The sequence below is a fragment of the Cherax quadricarinatus genome, chromosome 25 (assembly GCF_038502225.1).
Source record: "Cherax quadricarinatus isolate ZL_2023a chromosome 25, ASM3850222v1, whole genome shotgun sequence".
NCBI classification, from domain to species: Eukaryota; Metazoa; Arthropoda; class Malacostraca; order Decapoda; family Parastacidae; genus Cherax; species Cherax quadricarinatus.
Genome location: NC_091316.1, coordinates 29,849,840 through 29,870,008, shown reverse-complemented (window position 1 = coordinate 29,870,008; position 20,169 = coordinate 29,849,840). Strand labels below are relative to the sequence as shown.

The window sequence follows — 20,169 nt, the reverse complement described above, 5'->3', positions numbered from 1 at the left end:
TGTACATGCATACAATCACACAATAGCACATACACACATAGCTATTCATATACATATTCAAATGTATACTTACAAAAGGCGTACATTCATACATTAGCAGCCCCATACATTAGAATTTGCATACATACGCAAAAGTGTAAGTATGGAAATTCATACATGCACACAAAGATTCACATCAACCAGATAACTGCTGCAGCATACGGGCGCCTCGTAAACCTGAGAATACCGTTCCGACACCTTAGTAAGGAATCGTTAAAGACACTGTACATTGTGTACGTCAGGCCCATACTGGAGTATGCAGCACCTGTTTGGAACCCACACCTGGTCAAGCACGTCAAGAAATTAGAGAAAGTACAAAGGTTTGCAACAAGGCTAGTTCCAGAGCTAAGGGGACTGTCCTACGAAGAAAGGTTAAGGGAAATCTGACTGACGACACTGGAGGACAGGAGGGTCAGGGGAGACATGATAACGACATACAAAATACTGCGTGGAATAGGTACGGTGGACAGAGACAGGATGTTCCAGAGAGGGTAAACAGAATCAAGGAGTCACAATTGGAAGCTGAAGACTCAGACAAGTCAAAGGGATGGCAGAAAGTATTTTTTCTGTCATAGAGATGTCAGGAAGTGGAATAGACTAGCAAGGTGAGGTAGTGGAGGTAGGAACCATACATAGCTTTAAGATGAGGTATGATAAAGCTCACGGAGCAGGGAGAAGACCTAGCAGCGTCCAGTGAAGAGGCGGAGCCAGGAGCCGAGCCTCGACCCCTGCAACCACAATTAAGTGAGTACAATTAAGTGAGTACATACCTATATGCAATAAGATCACAGTAAACAGGTGATATCACAATACGCAGAACAACCACTGTGGAAAACTGTGAAATTCCAAGCGCTTCTGTGACTTCTGATATAGTTCCTTGATAATGTGAGAAGTCACGAAAGCTCCTGAAATTTCACTATTTTTCACAGTGGTTGTTTTGCACATATTTTGTTACATTATAATTTCATCACTACTCTGCACTATACCTTATGCATATACTGAGGCAGAGGAGACTGTTATTATTATTATTATTATCAAAGGAGGAGGTGGGACCACGAGCTACACTTCAACAAACTAGCCTGAAGACGATAACAGGTCCTTCCATAACGATGGTATTCCCAGAATGTACCTTACAACATACCTCTCGCAACGGAGGTGTAGAACAGTGTTGCCAGTGTACCTCACAACATACCTCTCATAACAGAGGTGTAGAACAGTGTTGCCAGTGTACCTCACAACATACCTCTCATAACAGAGGTGTAGAACAGTGTTGCCAGTGTACCTCACAACATACCTCTCATAACAGAGGTGTAGAACAGTGTTGCCAGTGTACCTCACAACATACCTGTCGTAACAGAAGTGTTGCCAGTGTACCTCATCACTAACCTCTCATCACTGTGGTGTATAACAGCGGTTGTTACAGTTCCTCACATTCTTATTTATAATGCAGGAGTTGGGAGATGGTCGAAGCAACTGTTGATGATGGGAAGTGTCTTCTCTCATGATGGGAAGTGTCTTCTCTCATGATGGGAAGTGTCTTCTCTCATGATGGGAAGTGTCTTCTCTCATGATGGGAAGTGTCTTCTCTCATGATGGGAAGTGTCTTCTCTCATGATGGGAAGTGTCTTCTCTCATGATGGGAAGTGTCTTCTCTCATGATGGGAAGTGTCTTCTCTCATGATGGGAAGTGTCTTCTCTCATGATGGGAAGTGTCTTCTCTCATGATGGGAAGTGTCTTCTCTCATGATGGGAAGTGTCTTCTCTCATGATGTGAAGTGCCTTCTCTCATGATGGGAAGTGTCTTCTCTCATGATGGGAAGTGCCTTCTCTCATGATGTGAAGTGCCTTCTCTCATGATGGGAAGTGTCTTCTCTCATGATGGGAAGTGCCTTCTCTCATGATGGGAAGTGTCTTCTCTCATGATGGGAAGTGTCTTCTCTCATGATGTGAAGTGCCTTCTCTCATGATGTGAAGTGCCTTCTCTCATGATGGGAAGTGTCTTCTCTCATGATGGGAAGTGTCTTCTCTCATGATGGGAAGTGTCTTCTCTCATGATGGGAAGTGTCTTCTCTCATGATGGGAAGTGTCTTCTCTCATGATGGGAAGTGCCTTCTCTCATGATGGGAAGTGCCTTCTCTCATGATGGGAAGTGCCTTCTCTCATGATGTGAAGTGCCTTCTCTCATGATGGGAAGTGCCTTCTCTCATGATGGGAAGTGTCTTCTCTCATGATGGGAAGTGTCTTCTCTCATGATGGGAAGTGCCTTCTCTCATGATGTGAAGTGCCTTCTCTCATGATGGGAAGTGTCTTCTCTCATGATGTGAAGTGCCTTCTCTCATGATGGGAAGTGCCTTCTCTCATGATGGGAAGTGCCTTCTCTCATGATGTGAAGTGCCTTCTCTCATGATGTGAAGTGCCTTCTCTCATGATGTGAAGTGCCTTCTCTCATGATGGGAAGTGCCTTCTCTCATGATGTGAAGTGCCTTCTCTCATGATGGGAAGTGCCTTCTCTCATGATGGGAAGTGTCTTCTCTCATGATGTGAAGTGCCTTCTCTCATGATGTGAAGTGCCTTCTCTCATGATGTGAAGTGCCTTCTCTCATGATGGGAAGTGCCTTCTCTCATGATGGGAAGTGCCTTCTCTCATGATGGGAAGTGCCTTCTCTCATGATGTGAAGTGCCTTCTCTCATGATGTGAAGTGCCTTCTCTCATGATGGGAAGTGCCTTCTCTCATGATGTGAAGTGCCTTCTCTCATGATGTGAAGTGCCTTCTCTCATGATGTGAAGTGCCTTCTCTCATGATGTGAAGTGCCTTCTCTCATGATGTGAAGTGCCTTCTCTCATGATGTGAAGTGCCTTCTCTCATGATGTGAAGTGCCTTCTCTCATGATGGGAAGTGTCTTCTCTCATGATGTGAAGTGCCTTCTCTCATGATGTGAAGTGCCTTCTCTCATGATGTGAAGTGCCTTCTCTCATGATGTGAAGTGCCTTCTCTCATGATGGGAAGTGTCTTCTCTCATGATGTGAAGTGCCTTCTCTCATGATGGGAAGTGCCTTCTCTCATGATGGGAAGTGCCTTCTCTCATGATGTGAAGTGCCTTCTCTCATGATGTGAAGTGCCTTCTCTCATGATGTGAAGTGCCTTCTCTCATGATGGGAAGTGCCTTCTCTCATGATGTGAAGTGCCTTCTCTCATGATGGGAAGTGCCTTCTCTCATGATGGGAAGTGTCTTCTCTCATGATGTGAAGTGCCTTCTCTCATGATGTGAAGTGCCTTCTCTCATGATGTGAAGTGCCTTCTCTCATGATGGGAAGTGCCTTCTCTCATGATGGGAAGTGCCTTCTCTCATGATGGGAAGTGCCTTCTCTCATGATGTGAAGTGCCTTCTCTCATGATGTGAAGTGCCTTCTCTCATGATGGGAAGTGCCTTCTCTCATGATGTGAAGTGCCTTCTCTCATGATGTGAAGTGCCTTCTCTCATGATGTGAAGTGCCTTCTCTCATGATGTGAAGTGCCTTCTCTCATGATGGGAAGTGCCTTCTCTCATGATGTGAAGTGCCTTCTCTCATGATGTGAAGTGCCTTCTCTCATGATGTGAAGTGCCTTCTCTCATGATGGGAAGTGCCTTCTCTCATGATGTGAAGTGCCTTCTCTCATGATGTGAAGTGCCTTCTCTCATGATGTGAAGTGCCTTCTCTCATGATGGGAAGTGCCTTCTCTCATGATGTGAAGTGCCTTCTCTCATGATGTGAAGTGCCTTCTCTCATGATGTGAAGTGCCTTCTCTCATGATGGGAAGTGCCTTCTCTCATGATGTGAAGTGCCTTCTCTCATGATGTGAAGTGCCTTCTCTCATGATGTGAAGTGCCTTCTCTCATGATGTGAAGTGCCTTCTCTCATGATGTGAAGTGCCTTCTCTCATGATGTGAAGTGCCTTCTCTCATGATGTGAAGTGCCTTCTCTCATGATGGGAAGTGCCTTCTCTCATGATGGGAAGTGCCTTCTCTCATGATGGGAAGTGCCTTCTCTCATGATGGGAAGTGCCTTCTCTCATGATGTGAAGTGCCTTCTCTCATGATGGGAAGTGCCTTCTCTCATGATGTGAAGTGCCTTCTCTCATGATGGGAAGTGCCTTCTCTCATGATGGGAAGTGCCTTCTCTCATGATGGGAAGTGCCTTCTCTCATGATGTGAAGTGCCTTCTCTCATGATGTGAAGTGCCTTCTCTCATGATGGGAAGTGTCTTCTCTCATGATGTGAAGTGCCTTCTCTCATGATGTGAAGTGCCTTCTCTCATGATGGGAAGTGCCTTCTCTCATGATGTGAAGTGCCTTCTCTCATGATGTGAAGTGCCTTCTCTCATGATGGGAAGTGCCTTCTCTCATGATGTGAAGTGCCTTCTCTCATGATGTGAAGTGCCTTCTCTCATGATGGGAAGTGCCTTCTCTCATGATGGGAAGTGCCTTCTCTCATGATGGGAAGTGCCTTCTCTCATGATGGGAAGTGCCTTCTCTCATGATGGGAAGTGCCTTCTCTCATGATGTGAAGTGCCTTCTCTCATGATGTGAAGTGCCTTCTCTCATGATGGGAAGTGCCTTCTCTCATGATGTGAAGTGCCTTCTCTCATGATGGGAAGTGCCTTCTCTCATGATGTGAAGTGCCTTCTCTCATGATGGGAAGTGCCTTCTCTCATGATGGGAAGTGCCTTCTCTCATGATGTGAAGTGCCTTCTCTCATGATGTGAAGTGCCTTCTCTCATGATGGGAAGTGCCTTCTCTCATGATGTGAAGTGCCTTCTCTCATGATGGGAAGTGCCTTCTCTCATGATGGGAAGTGCCTTCTCTCATGATGGGAAGTGCCTTCTCTCATGATGGGAAGTGCCTTCTCTCATGATGTGAAGTGCCTTCTCTCATGATGGGAAGTGCCTTCTCTCATGATGTGAAGTGCCTTCTCTCATGATGGGAAGTGCCTTCTCTCATGATGGGAAGTGCCTTCTCTCATGATGGGAAGTGCCTTCTCTCATGATGGGAAGTGCCTTCTGTCATGATGGGAAGTGGAAGTGCCTTCTCTCATGATTTGAAGTGCCTTCTCTCATGATGTGAAGTGCCTTCTCTCATGATGTGAAGTGCCTTCTCTCATGATGGGAAGTGCCTTCTCTCATGATGTGAAGTGCCTTCTCTCATGATGGGAAGTGCCTTCTCTCATGATGGGAAGTGCCTTCTCTCATGATGTGAAGTGCCTTCTCTCATGATGTGAAGTGCCTTCTCTCATGATGGGAAGTGCCTTCTCTCATGATGTGAAGTGCCTTCTCTCATGATGGGAAGTGCCTTCTCTCATGATGGGAAGTGCCTTCTCTCATGATGGGAAGTGCCTTCTCTCATGATGGGAAGTGCCTTCTCTCATGATGTGAAGTGCCTTCTCTCATGATGGGAAGTGCCTTCTCTCATGATGTGAAGTGCCTTCTCTCATGATGTGAAGTGCCTTCTCTCATGATGGGAAGTGCCTTCTCTCATGATGGGAAGTGCCTTCTCTCATGATGGGAAGTGCCTTCTCTCATGATGTGAAGTGCCTTCTCTCATGATGTGAAGTGCCTTCTCTCATGATGGGAAGTGCCTTCTCTCATGATGTGAAGTGCCTTCTCTCATGATGGGAAGTGCCTTCTCTCATGATGGGAAGTGCCTTCTCTCATGATGTGAAGTGCCTTCTCTCATGATGGGAAGTGCCTTCTCTCATGATGGGAAGTGTCTTCTCTCATGATGGGAAGTGCCTTCTCTCATGATGTGAAGTGCCTTCTCTCATGATGTGAAGTGCCTTCTCTCATGATGGGAAGTGTCTTCTCTCATGATGTGAAGTGCCTTCTCTCATGATGTGAAGTGCCTTCTCTCATGATGGGAAGTGTCTTCTCTCATGATGGGAAGTGCCTTCTCTCATGATGTGAAGTGCCTTCTCTCATGATGTGAAGTGCCTTCTCTCATGATGGGAAGTGCCTTCTCTCATGATGTGAAGTGCCTTCTCTCATGATGGGAAGTGTCTTCTCTCATGATGTGAAGTGCCTTCTCTCATGATGTGAAGTGCCTTCTCTCATGATGTGAAGTGCCTTCTCTCATGATGGGAAGTGCCTTCTCTCATGATGTGAAGTGCCTTCTCTCATGATGTGAAGTGCCTTCTCTCATGATGGGAAGTGCCTTCTCTCATGATGTGAAGTGCCTTCTCTCATGATGGGAAGTGCCTTCTCTCATGATGATGGGAAGTGCCTTCTCTCATGATGTGAAGTGCCTTCTCTCATGATGTGAAGTGCCTTCTCTCATGATGTGAAGTGCCTTCTCTCATGATGTGAAGTGCCTTCTCTCATGATGTGAAGTGCCTTCTCTCATGATGGGAAGTGCCTTCTCTCATGATGGGAAGTGCCTTCTCTCATGATGGGAAGTGCCTTCTCTCATGATGTGAAGTGCCTTCTCTCATGATGGGAAGTGCCTTCTCTCATGATGGGAAGTGCCTTCTCTCATGATGTGAAGTGCCTTCTCTCATGATGTGAAGTGCCTTCTCTCATGATGGGAAGTGTCTTCTCTCATGATGTGAAGTGCCTTCTCTCATGATGGGAAGTGCCTTCTCTCATGATGTGAAGTGCCTTCTCTCATGATGTGAAGTGCCTTCTCTCATGATGTGAAGTGCCTTCTCTCATGATGTGAAGTGCCTTCTCTCATGATGTGAAGTGCCTTCTCTCATGATGTGAAGTGCCTTCTCTCATGATGGGAAGTGTCTTCTCTCATGATGGGAAGTGCCTTCTCTCATGATGTGAAGTGCCTTCTCTCATGATGTGAAGTGCCTTCTCTCATGATGTGAAGTGCCTTCTCTCATGATGTGAAGTGCCTTCTCTCATGATGTGAAGTGCCTTCTCTCATGATGTGAAGTGCCTTCTCTCATGATGGGAAGTGCCTTCTCTCATGATGGGAAGTGCCTTCTCTCATGATGGGAAGTGCCTTCTCTCATGATGTGAAGTGCCTTCTCTCATGATGGGAAGTGCCTTCTCTCATGATGGGAAGTGCCTTCTCTCATGATGTGAAGTGCCTTCTCTCATGATGTGAAGTGCCTTCTCTCATGATGTGAAGTGCCTTCTCTCATGATGAAGTGAAGTGTCTTCTCTCATGATGTGAAGTGCCTTCTCTCATGATGTGAAGTGCCTTCTCTCATGATGGGAAGTGTCTTCTCTCATGATGAAGTGAAGTGTCTTCTCTCATGATGGGAAGTGTCTTCTCTCATGATGGGAAGTGCCTTCTCTCATGATGTGAAGTGCCTTCTCTCATGATGGGAAGTGTCTTCTCTCATGATGTGAAGTGCCTTCTCTCATGATGGGAAGTGCCTTCTCTCATGATGGGAAGTGCCTTCTCTCATGATGGGAAGTGCCTTCTCTCATGATGGGAAGTGTCTTCTCTCATGATGGGAAGTGCCTTCTCTCATGATGGGAAGTGCCTTCTCTCATGATGGGAAGTGCCTTCTCTCATGATGGGAAGTGTCTTCTCTCATGATGGGAAGTGTCTTCTCTCATGATGGGAAGTGCCTTCTCTCATGATGGGAAGTGCCTTCTCTCATGATGGGAAGTGCCTTCTCTCATGATGTGAAGTGTCTTCTCTCATGATGGGAAGTGCCTTCTCTCATGATGGGAAGTGCCTTCTCTCATGATGGGAAGTGCCTTCTCTCATGATGGGAAGTGTCTTCTCTCATGATGGGAAGTGTCTTCTCTCATGATGGGAAGTGCCTTCTCTCATGATGGGAAGTGCCTTCTCTCATGATGTGAAGTGTCATGATGGGAAGTGCCTTCTCTCATGATTCTCTCATGATGGGAAGTGCCTTCTCGCATGATGGGAAGTGCCTTCTCTCATGATGGGAAGTGCCTTCTCTCATGATGGGAAGTGTCTTCTCTCATGATGGGAAGTGTCTTCTCTCATGATGGGAAGTGCCTTCTCTCATGATGGGAAGTGTCTTCTCTCATGATGGGAAGTGTCTTCTCTCATGATGGGAAGTGTCTTCTCTCATGATGGGAAGTGTCTTCTCTCATGATGGGAAGTGCCTTCTCTCATGATGGGAAGTGTCTTCTCTCATGATGGGAAGTGTCTTCTCTCATGATGGGAAGTGTCTTCTCTCATGATGGGAAGTGCCTTCTCTCATGATGGGAAGTGTCTTCTCTCATGATGGGAAGTGTCTTCTCTCATGATGGGAAGTGTCTTCTCTCATGATGGGAAGTGCCTTCTCTCATGATGTGAAGTGCCTTCTCTCATGATGGGAAGTGTCTTCTCTCATGATGGGAAGTGTCTTCTCTCATGATGGGAAGTGTCTTCTCTCATGATGGGAAGTGTCTTCTCTCATGATGGGAAGTGCCTTCTCTCATGATGGGAAGTGTCTTCTCTCATGATGGGAAGTGCCTTCTCTCATGATGGGAAGTGTCTTCTCTCATGATGGGAAGTGTCTTCTCTCATGATGGGAAGTGCCTTCTCTCATGATGTGAAGTGCCTTCTCTCATGATGGGAAGTGCCTTCTCTCATGATGGGAAGTGCCTTCTCTCATGATGGGAAGTGTCTTCTCTCATGATGTGAAGTGCCTTCTCTCATGATGGGAAGTGTCTTCTCTCATGATGTGAAGTGCCTTCTCTCATGATGGGAAGTGTCTTCTCTCATGATGGGAAGTGTCTTCTCTCATGATGGGAAGTGTCTTCTCTCATGATGGGAAGTGCCTTCTCTCATGATGTGAAGTGCCTTCTCTCATGATGGGAAGTGCCTTCTCTCATGATGTGAAGTGCCTTCTCTCATGATGGGAAGTGTCTTCTCTCATGATGTGAAGTGCCTTCTCTCATGATGGGAAGTGTCTTCTCTCATGATGGGAAGTGTCTTCTCTCATGATGGGAAGTGCCTTCTCTCATGATGGGAAGTGTCTTCTCTCATGATGTGAAGTGCCTTCTCTCATGATGGGAAGTGTCTTCTCTCATGATGGGAAGTGTCTTCTCTCATGATGGGAAGTGTCTTCTCTCATGATGGGAAGTGCCTTCTCTCATGATGGGAAGTGTCTTCTCTCATGATGGGAAGTGTCTTCTCTCATGATGGGAAGTGTCTTCTCTCATGATGGGAAGTGCCTTCTCTCATGATGGGAAGTGTCTTCTCTCATGATGTGAAGTGCCTTCTCTCATGATGGGAAGTGTCTTCTCTCATGATGGGAAGTGTCTTCTCTCATGATGGGAAGTGTCTTCTCTCATGATGGGAAGTGCCTTCTCTCATGATGGGAAGTGTCTTCTCTCATGATGGGAAGTGTCTTCTCTCATGATGGGAAGTGTCTTCTCTCATGATGGGAAGTGCCTTCTCTCATGATGGGAAGTGTCTTCTCTCATGATGTGAAGTGCCTTCTCTCATGATGGGAAGTGCCTTCTCTCATGATGGGAAGTGTCTTCTCTCATGATGGGAAGTGTCTTCTCTCATGATGGGAAGTGTCTTCTCTCATGATGGGAAGTGTCTTCTCTCATGATGGGAAGTGTCTTCTCTTAACCTGCAGAAAGTCTGCAACACACCAATCCAGGTACCAGGAGTTAAGACAGTGGCTGAGTGCAATACAGCTGCATGGCTATGTGACAGAAAGTGCAGACTATTCTGGATTCTGATGGCGAACGAGCATCTGTTGAACTTCATAAAAACTGTTATTGTTCAATGATCTCGAAGGAACACGTCAAAAAGCTTCTAAGAGAAGAATGATTTAGTAGAAAGTGAATCACTAGCTGCCAGAATGAAAAGGTCTCAAGTAAAAGTGTGCAGTGTCCCTGTCTCACATTAATGGACACTGTTGTCTTGGGAAAAGTAACAGGTCAGTGTTAAGCAAGCTCCTTGGTGTGCTGGAGATATCTCTAATAGCTGTTGACACTGTCATCGTGGATGCTCAGTAACTGTTCTACTGTACCGTGTGACCACACGACAGTAATCCATCAGATCTGATCGCATCCATCAAGGGTCGTCTGAGTCACTATCCAGGTTGTACTAAGAAAATCGCTGTCTTTGACAAGCGTCAAGATGTTTCTGCCAAAGATCATGGGAGAATGAGATGGTTGGTGAAGTACCCGAGACAGCGCGCTGTCAATCACCAGTTCTCTGCCTGGAAGAGATATAGTCTTGAAGAACAACAACAGCCGAAGGATAGCAATAAGGTGATCCGTGTACTTACAGATGTTTGTCCTACTGGTTTAGTGGGTGTTCAGGAAGAGCTGGAGTGCAATGTGCAGCTGGAGTGGTGGGATGGCATAGTGCTGGTATCACTGCCATTTGCGCTGACTTGCAGCTGCTTGGCGTGCGTGACCTCAGTGGGTGTGGCTCGACCTCATATCCGTACACCAAAGGGAGGATCAGTGCATTAAATACCTTGCTAGCTGTGTTAGAGAAGAGGGGCGCTACACAAGTAGATCTCATAGAGAAGGCAAACACCTTCACCACCCAGTTTGGTCAGCCGCCGGGGACGTCCATGGAGTCTGCCCGCTTCACACTCTTCACAAAAAAAAAAAAAAAAAAAAAAATCATGGCCATGCCTCCAACATTCAATAACCTGTTCTTGCAGGTGTTGCGAGCCCATCTGCAGGTCATGCTGGGAAAAGCAGCAGATCAATAAGCCCTGCCCGATGAGTCTGCTGAATGTGACGTGATTCATTGTCAGTGTAAAAAAAATAGGGTAAGAAAATGATAAGGGTATTTAGTATTTACACTTTTGATAAGTAAGACGCATGTGCAGCAGTTGGATATCTTTATTACGGAACGTTTTGCCTACAATGTAGGCTTCTTCAGTCGAGTACAGAGGAGGCAGCAGAGGCAGAAGAGATGTAAAGACGATATAATCGGTCCATTACCCTAACTGTTGCACATGTGTCTTACTGATCAGCCGGGCTGTGACTCGTACGTTGGTTTGCGTGCAGCCAGCAGCAACAGCCTGGTTGATCAGGCTCTGATCCACTAGGAGGCCTGGTCACAGACCGGGCCGCGGGGGCGTTGACCCCCGGAACTCTCTCCAGGTAAACTCCAGGTAAACTTAACAACTTGTCGGTACTGTATTCCACCATAATATACACACTATCAGATACTGCAGTACAACGGCATTTTGTTACAGAGAAGAACATCTTCCGTAACATTATTGCCTGACCACCAGCTACAAGTGAGAGAGGATGGATTTGAGAGGGTCTACCCAGTAGGTTTGCTACACTGCCTCTCAGTGATTACATTCTTACTTCTACTTCGTCAAGATTCTCTGCTCCTCACCTTTGACAGTATGTGAGAGGAAAATGTCATTAGAAAGGAGTGGAAGTATGAGGGAGTGGTGGCGGTAGTTTGTTGGGCGGACTGCTTGTCCTGGAAGGTGTGTGCATGGCTACTGTTATCCTCCCCCTCCCCTCAAGTCTGTATGTAACCAACCCACTCCTGGAGTATATCTGGGGAAAGTTTCGGGGGTCATCGTCTCCGCGGCTCGGTCTGAGACCAGGCCTCATGGTGGATCAGGGTCTGATCAATCAGGCTGTTACTGCTGGCAGCACGCAAACTGATGGACGAACCACAGCCGGCTGGTCAGGTACTGACTTTAAGTGCCTGTCCAGTGCCTTCTTAAAGACAGCCAGGGGTCTATTGGTATTTCCCCTTATGTATGCTGGGAGGCAGTTGAACAGTCTTGGGTCCCGGACACTTATTGTGTTGTCTCTCAGTGTACTCGAGGCACCCCTGCTTTTCATTGGGAAAATGTTGCATCTCTTGCCGAGTCTTGCTTTCATATGGAGAGATTTTCAGGTGTATATTATCACGTATCTCTCTCGTCTGCGTTCCAGGGAATGCAAATCAAGGGACTTCAACCGTTCCCAGTAATTTAGGTCCCTAATCGTACTTATGTGTGCCGTGAAAGTTCTTCGTACACTTTCTAGGTCAGCAATTTCGCTTGCCTTGAAAAGGGCAGTTAGTGTGCAGCAGTATTCCAGCCTAGAGGAAACAAGCGATTTGAAGAGAATCACCATGATCTTGACGGTCCTAGTTTTGAAGGTTCTCATTATCCATCCTATCATTTTCCTAGCAGACGCGGTAGATACATTGTTGTGGTCTTCGAAGGCGAGGTCCTCTGGCATTATCACTCTCAGGTTCTTCACATTATTTTTTCGCTCTACTGTGTCGTTAGAATTTGTTGTATACCCTGATACAGCTTTGATTTCTTCAAGTTTTCCATATCTGAGTAGTTGAAATTTTTCTTCATTGAACTTCATTTTCTTTTAAGTGGCCTGTTTAGAGATTTGGTTGATGTCCACTTGGAGTCTTGCAGTGTCTTCGATGGAGGACATTCTCATGGCAATACGGGTGTCATCCGCAAAGGAGGACATGGAGCTATGGCTTACATCTCTGTCTATGTCAGATATGGGGATGTCAGCATGGTATGACACCTTGGAAAAAAAGATGGGTGGTAGGGACGGGGCTGTCTTGGACGGTGCTCTTGAGGGTGCTAGTGCTGTCCTGGAGGACAGGGCTGAGGGTGCTAGTGTTGTCCTGGAGGAAAGTGCTCCAGAGGGTCCTAGTGATGTCTTATAAGATAGCGCTCGTGAGGGTACTGGAGGACACTGAAGACAACGTTATTCAGTCCACATTGGTTCAAAATAGAGATACTGCTGGAGATGGATCAAAATGGGATGAGGCCTCAGGGAATAGTGTCGACACACTACCAGCAAAACCTGGTGGAAGCACTAATGTCCATACAGGGGTAAAAGATACTGGGGAAACAGGAAAAATAAATGCACCAGCAGTGAACGCAGCTACAATAAATCCTAGCAAAAAGAAGTACAATCTATGTAAATACTATGCCTTTGGTATCTGCAGGCACTGTATATCTGGTAAAACAGGTGGGACATGCACCTTTGATCATCCCATATAATGCCGCACCCATATGACAACAGGAGAGTGCAACTTCCCTTCTTGCAACTTATTTCACCCAGAAATGTGTCACTCATCAATCCATGAAAGAAAATGCTACAATGCATACTGCCAGGCACATCATCTAAAGGGGGCTAGAAGACACAGACCAGCCAGACTATGGGAAACAAAAGAGAGGAGCCACAACCTCTCTAGAGACAGAGGTTTTCTAGGGCCAGAAGGGGAAAAAGACTGGCAATAAATGACAATAGTCCTACACCACCTGAAAACACTTCTGGAGCAGAGACACGGACATTGGTCTCCACCCCAGAACAACAGATATTAGAGCCATCAAATAAAAAACCCCCTAAATTCTACCTATACGACATTTCTCTTTGCAAACATACAGGGTCTAAAGCCGTCAAAAAACAACAAAATTCCTTACATCATGGAGTCAAATGCAATGTTTGCAGCATTCACAGAGACCCACATAAAGGATCATTATGACAAAGAAATATGGATCCCAGGTTATAACCTATTCTGATGTGACAGACTAAACAGGCATCAAGGGGGGATTGGGTTGGCCTGTATGTCACAGAGTCACTCATTTGCGCAGAACTACTAAACACCTCAAATGTAGTTGAAGTTTTGGCGGTAAAGATCGAAAACGAAAATCTTGTCATTGTGGCAGTATACAAGCCTCCAGATGCAACTTTCCAGCAATTCCAGGAGCAGTTTGAAAAAATTTACCACTGTCTGGAAAATCTCCCAACTCCTGCCCCAAACATCTTACTACTAGGAGATTTCAACCTGAGGCATCTAAAATGGAGGAGTATAGCAAACAATGTTTTAGCAGAGATCACCCCGGGAGGCAGCTCAGATGAAAATTCACACACACGAACTATTAAATCTCTGCAACAAATTCACCTTAAACCAGCAAATAGTAGAGCCTACAAGACTAGAAAATACGCTGGACCTCATCTTCACTAACAATGACGATCTGATACGTAATATAACTGTAACAAAGACAATTCACTCACACAACATAACAGAGGTACAGACATGTATGCACAGGGTTCCGGTCCAGCAAATGTGAGCAGTCATGAAGGTCTCCTCAAGAAATTCAATTTCAATAACAAAAACATACAATGGGATCAAGTAAACCATGTCCTAAATGAAACAAACTGGTAAGATATCCTAAACAACACGGATTCGAACATTTGCTATTAAAAAAAAAAGAAAGAGAAGATGTAAACTAGAAAGAGAGAGACGGTCCCTATACAGACGAAGGCGATGAGTCACAGAGCTGCTGAGTGGGGTCAATATATCTGAAATACGAAGGGAGGCACTAGTCAGTGAAATTGCAAATATCGAACTTAAGCTGAACGAATCTTGTAGGAGACAAGAATCACAGGAAGAACTAAATGCCATAAAGGAAACTGAAAAAAAATACTTCTTCTCTTATGCCAATTATAAGGGAAAAACAACATCCAGTATTGGGCCCCTGCTTAGGCGGGATGGGACATACACAGATGATAGCCAAGAAATGAGTTAGATACTAAACTCCCAATATGACTCAGTGTTCAGCGAGCCAATGCCCACTCTAAGGGTCGACAATCCAAATGAATTCTTTATGAACGAAAACCAAAATTTGGTCATCCCCAAAATCTCGGATATTATTCTAACTCCACAAGACTTTGAAGAGGCAATTAATGTAAAGTAAAAGGGCACAAGTGCAAATAATGTGACATTTTTATTGTGGCAACGTTTCACTCTCCAGGAGCTTTGTCAATCCGTTACTGGAGAGTGAAACGTTGCCACAATAAAAATGTCACATTAGCTGCACTTGTGTCCTTTTACTTTACAGTAGGTAAAATGAAAGGGGGTAAGGCAGCCGGGATTGATGGGATAAAGATAGAAATGTTAAAAGCAGGTGGGGATATAGTTTTGGAGTGGTTGGTGCAATTATTTAATAAATGTATGGAAGAGGGTAAGGTACCTAGGGATTGGCAGAGAGCATGCATAGTTCCTTTGTATAAAGGCAAAGGGGATAAAAGAGAGTGCAAAAATTATAGGGGGATAAGTCTGTTGAGTGTACCTGGTAAAGTGTATGGTAGAGTTATAATTGAAAGAATTAAGAGTAAGACGGAGAATAGGATAGCAGATGAACAAGGAGGCTTTAGGAAAGGTAGGGGGTGTGTGGACCAGGTGTTTACAGTGAAACATATAAGTGAACAGTATTTAGATAAGGCTAAAGAGGTCTTTGTGGCATTTATGGATTTGGAAAAGGCGTATGACAGGGTGGATAGGGGGGCAATGTGGCAGATGTTGCAAGTGTATGGTGTAGGAGGTAGGTTACTGAAAGCAGTGAAGAGTTTTTACGAGGATAGTGAGGCTCAAGTTAGAGTATGTAGAAAAGAGGGAAATTTTTTCCCAGTAAAAGTAGGCCTTAGACAAGGATGTGTGATGTCACCGTGGTTGTTTAATATATTTATAGATGGGGTTGTAAGAGAAGAAAATGCGAGGGTCTTGGCAAGAGGCGTGGAGTTAAAAGATAAAGAATCACACACAGGGTGGGAGTTGTCACAGCTGCTCTTTGCTGATGACACTGTGCTCTTGGGAGATTCTGAAGAGAAGCTGCAGAGATTGGTGGATGAATTTGGTAGGGTGTGCAAAAGAAGAAAATTAAAGGTGAATACAGGAAAGAGTAAGGTTATGAGGATAACAAAAAGATTAGGTGATGAAAGATTGAATATCAGATTGGAGGGAGAGAGTATGGAGGAGGTGAACGTATTCAGATATTTGGGAGTGGACGTGTCAGCGGATGGGTCTATGAAAGATGAGGTGAATCATAGAATTGATGAGGGAAAAAGAGTGAGTGGTGCACTTAGGAGTCTGTGGAGACAGAGAACTTTGTCCTTGGAGGCAAAGAGGGGAATGTATGAGAGTATAGTTTTACCAACGCTCTTATATGGGTGTGAAGCATGGGTGATGAATGTTGCAGCGAGGAGAAGGCTGGAGGCAGTGGAGATGTCATGTCTGAGGGCAATGTGTGGTGTGAATATAATGCAGAGAATTCGTAGTTTGGAAGTTAGGAGGAGGTGCGGGATTACCAAAACTGTTGTCCAGAGGGCTGAGGAAGGGTTGTTGAGGTGGTTCGGACATGTAGAGAGAATGGAGCGAAACAGAATAACTTCAAGAGTGTATCAGTCTGTAGTGGAAGGAAGGCGGGGTAGGGGTCGGCCTAGGAAGGGTTGGAGGGAGGGGGTAAAGGAGGTTTTGTGTGCGAGGGGCTTGGACTTCCAGCAGGCATGCGTGAGCGTGTTTGATAGGAGTGAATGGAGACAAATGGTTTTTAATACTTGACGTGCTGTTGGAGTGTGAGCAAAGTAACATTTATGAAGGGATTCAGGGAAACCGGCAGGCCGGACTTGAGTCCTGGAGATGGGAAGTACAGTGCCTGCACTCTGAAGGAGGGGTGTTAATGTTGCAGTTTAAAAACTGTAGTGTAAAGCACCCTTCTGGCAAGACAGTGATGGAGTGAATGATGGTGAAAGTTTTTCTTTTTCGGGCCACCCTGCCTTGGTGGGAATCGGCCAGTGTGATAATAAAAATAATATTGTCGGTAATTCTACCAACTTTATTACAGGCAATTAATGACATGCCCATGCACTCTGCCCTAGGCCCATACTCGTGGAACTCCATATTCATCAAGAATTACAAGAAGACCCAATTGCGTGCCTTCAGCATTTTATGGAGAGGGAGCATGGACACAGGGGTCATCTCACACATACTAAAAACAACAGACATAGCCCCACTCCACAAAGGTGGCAGTAAAGCAATTGTAAACAACTACAGACCATTAGCACTAACATCCCATATCATAAAAATCTTTGAGAGGGTTCTAAGAAAGATAACCAACCACCTAGATACCCATCAATTATACAACCCAGGGCAACACGGGTTTAGAGGAGGTCGCTCCTGACTGTCCCAGCTACTGGACCACTATGACAAGGTCCTGGATGCTGTAGAGGATAAACAAAAACAGATGTAGTATACACAGACTTTGCAAAAGCTTTTGACAAGTGTGACCATGGTGTAATAGCACACAAAATACGGGATAAAGGAATAACGAGAAAAGTTGGTAGATGGATCTACAACTTCCTGACAAACAAAACAAAAAGATTAATAGTAAGCAGAGTAAAGTCAGAGGCAGCCAAGGTACAGTACTCGCTCCCATTCTATTCCTCATCCTCATTTCTGACAGACAGAGATGTAAGCCATAGCTCCGTGTCTTCCTTTGCAGATGACACCCGGATTACCATGGCAGTGACCTTCATCGAAGACACCGCGAGACTCCTAGCGGACATCAACCAAATCTTCGAATGGGCCACTCAAAACAATATGAAGTTCAACGAGGAGAAATTTCAACTACTGAGATAAAGAAAACTTGAAGAAATTAAAAATGTGTCAGGGTATACCACAAATTCTAACCATACAATAGAGCGGTAAAGTAATGTGAAGGACCTGGGAGTGATAATGTCAGAGGATATCGCCTTCAAAGACCACAACAATGTATCTACCTCATCCACTAGGAAAATGATAGGATGGACAATGAGAACATTCAAAACTAGGGACACCAAGCCCATGATGATTCTCTTCAAATCGCTTGTGCTCTCTAGGCTGGAATACTGCTGTACACTAACGGCCTCCTTCAAGGTTGGCGACATTGCAGACCTGGAGAGTGTACAAAGAACTTTCACGGCACACATAAGTGCGATAAGGCACCTAAACTACTGGGAACGGTTGAAGGTCCTTGATCTGTATTCCCTCGAACGCAGGCGAGAGAGATACATGATAATATACACTTGGAAGGTCTTGGAGGGATTGGTACCAAACTTGCACACGAAAATCACTCCATATGAAAGCAAAACACTCGGCAGGAGATGCAACATTCCCCCGATGAAAAGCAGGGGCGCCACGAGTACACTGAGAGACAACACAGCCAGTGTCCAGGGCCCAAGACTGTTCAATTGCCTCCCAGCATACGTAAGGGGGATTACCAATAGACCCCTGGCTGTCATCAAGAAGGCATTGGACAGGCACCTAAAGTCAGTACCTGACCAACCGGGCTGTGGTTTGTACGTTAGCTTGCGTGCGGCCAGCAGCAACAGCCTGGTTGATCAGACCCTGATCCACCATGAGGCCTGGTCTCAGACCGGGCCGCGGGGGCGTTGACCCCCGAAACTCTCTCCAGGTAAACTCCAGGAGGAATAGGATGGGAGCGAGTACTGTGCCTTGTGGAACAGAACTTTTCACAGTAGCTGCCTCGGACTTTACTCTGTTTACTATTACTCTTTGTGCTCTATTTGTCAGGAAGTTATAGATCCATCTACCAACTTTTCCTGTTATGCCTTTATCACGTATGTTGTGCGTTATTACACCGTGGCCACACTTGTCGAAGGCTATGGCAAAGTCTGTGTATACTACATCTGTATTTTGTTTATCCTCAACAGCATCCAGGACCTTGTCATGGTGGTCCAGTAGCTGGGACAGGCAGGAGCGACCTGCTCTAAACTCCTTTTTAGTAATTTATTTTGTGTTTTATTAAATTTAGTTTAAATAAGAGCTTCACTTTTGTTTAAACAAGAGAGAAGAATATAAACCTAAAAAGGAGCTTCGCTCTTGTTTAGGTTAATATTCTGGTAATTTAATCTGACCTATACACAAATAACCCGCACATAAAAGAGAGAAGCTTACGACGACGTTTCGGTCCGACTTGGACCATTGACAAAGTCACACAAACAGAGGTGGAGCAGGACGGCTATATATAGGCAGGAAGAGGTGGTAGTAGTAGTAGTAGTAGTAGTAGTAGTAGTAGTACAAGAATTGTATATAATACCGACAGGATGAAATTAAGACACATGCACAACACCCGGGTATCCCCATCCCCATCCCCGTCCTGCTCCACCTCTGTTTGTGTGGAAGATTGAGACACTTATGCAGCATATGGGAATCTTATTGTCCTGAATAAAGATTCCCATATGCTGCATAAGTGTCTCAATCTTCAACTTGTCGGTTTTTCAAACCATTCATCACATCTGTTTGTGTGACTTTGTCAATGGTCCAAGTCGGACCGAAACGTCGTCGTAAGCTTCTCTCTTTTATGTGCGGGTTATTTGTGTATCGTTCCAGTCACGGTATTGTGCCTTTTTGTTATTTATTTAATCTGACCTAATTTTGACTTACGTATTGTAACGTAATCATATTTGTCCTCACCATTACTTTTAAAGGCAGTACACCTGTCACATGAGTGATTTCCCGAATGGTTTGTAATTTTCTGTTTCTTTTTAGTAGCCTTGATTGCCTGCTCAGGTCATCCGACATAGGCAAGATAAGAGTGGCAGCAAGATATAAGCTTAGATCAGGAACATAAACTGTCATCTGTGAGTGGAACTTGGACGATATAAAGAAATGCTGCTGTCCCTCTTCCGCTCGTGGCTGAGACGCTGGGCACTTCATACCGTAATACAGCCGCTCTCTAGTTCTTGCTCCACCAGTTGTGGTTCACGACTGGTGACTATACTGCTTCGGACGGATTGTCAGAGGATCTCAGTCCCTCAGTTCTACAGAATCGCTGCACTTGTTGGTGTCACTGTTTTCTTCAGGAGTCACAAGTCACGACTATCAGTGACTACACGACATCAACACCGGTTCAGCGTTCCAAAACCCAGGAGATTCTTAGCTAAGTGCCTGGAACATCGACACTGCGAACTTCCACTTATCCGCTCTTTTTATTTATGTAATCATTGTGTAAAAATTAGCTTTGAGTCACTATACTTATTTATATGTCTAATTTTTCATTCTTTGCTTCAGGTAGGATTATTTTCATGTTAAAGTGTTTTATATTCTTTACAAGTTCTATATATTATTGATAAAATTTGTATATCTAATTATGATATCATTGATTCTTCCATCTTGTCGTTTCCATAAGGAGAAATCGGCCTTATCAAATACTTTTTGAGGGTCTGATAGGGTTGTTGTTCCTTCACAAGTGGACCAGAACATAAACCTTAACAAGAATGAAGCTCTTGTTTAAACTAAATTACACAAAACACAAAATAAATTACTAAACGGGAGTGGATTGGATACTTGCAGATTTGACGGGAGCCGAATGTCAAGTGACTGCGGTCTGGTCGGAAGGACCCACGTTAACTCCCACCGGGTGATAAAG

At 45.0% G+C, this 20,169-nt stretch overlaps 1 protein-coding gene across 3 annotated transcripts in view; it reads right to left on the bottom strand.

Annotated features, from left to right (window-relative positions):
- Positions 1–20,169, bottom strand: part of LOC128689941 (proton-coupled folate transporter) — a 187,628-nt gene that overhangs the window by 144,895 nt on the left and 22,564 nt on the right. Inside the window, exon 2 of one of the 3 annotated variants that reach the window (XM_070088682.1) lies at positions 10,431–10,553. The exons of the other annotated variants lie outside the window; for them this stretch is intronic. Within the exon in view, the coding sequence (XP_069944783.1) occupies positions 10,431–10,478 (48 nt within the window). The 5' untranslated portion in view covers positions 10,479–10,553. The remainder of the gene's footprint in view (positions 1–10,430; positions 10,554–20,169) is intronic. 3 annotated transcript variants of the gene reach the window in all.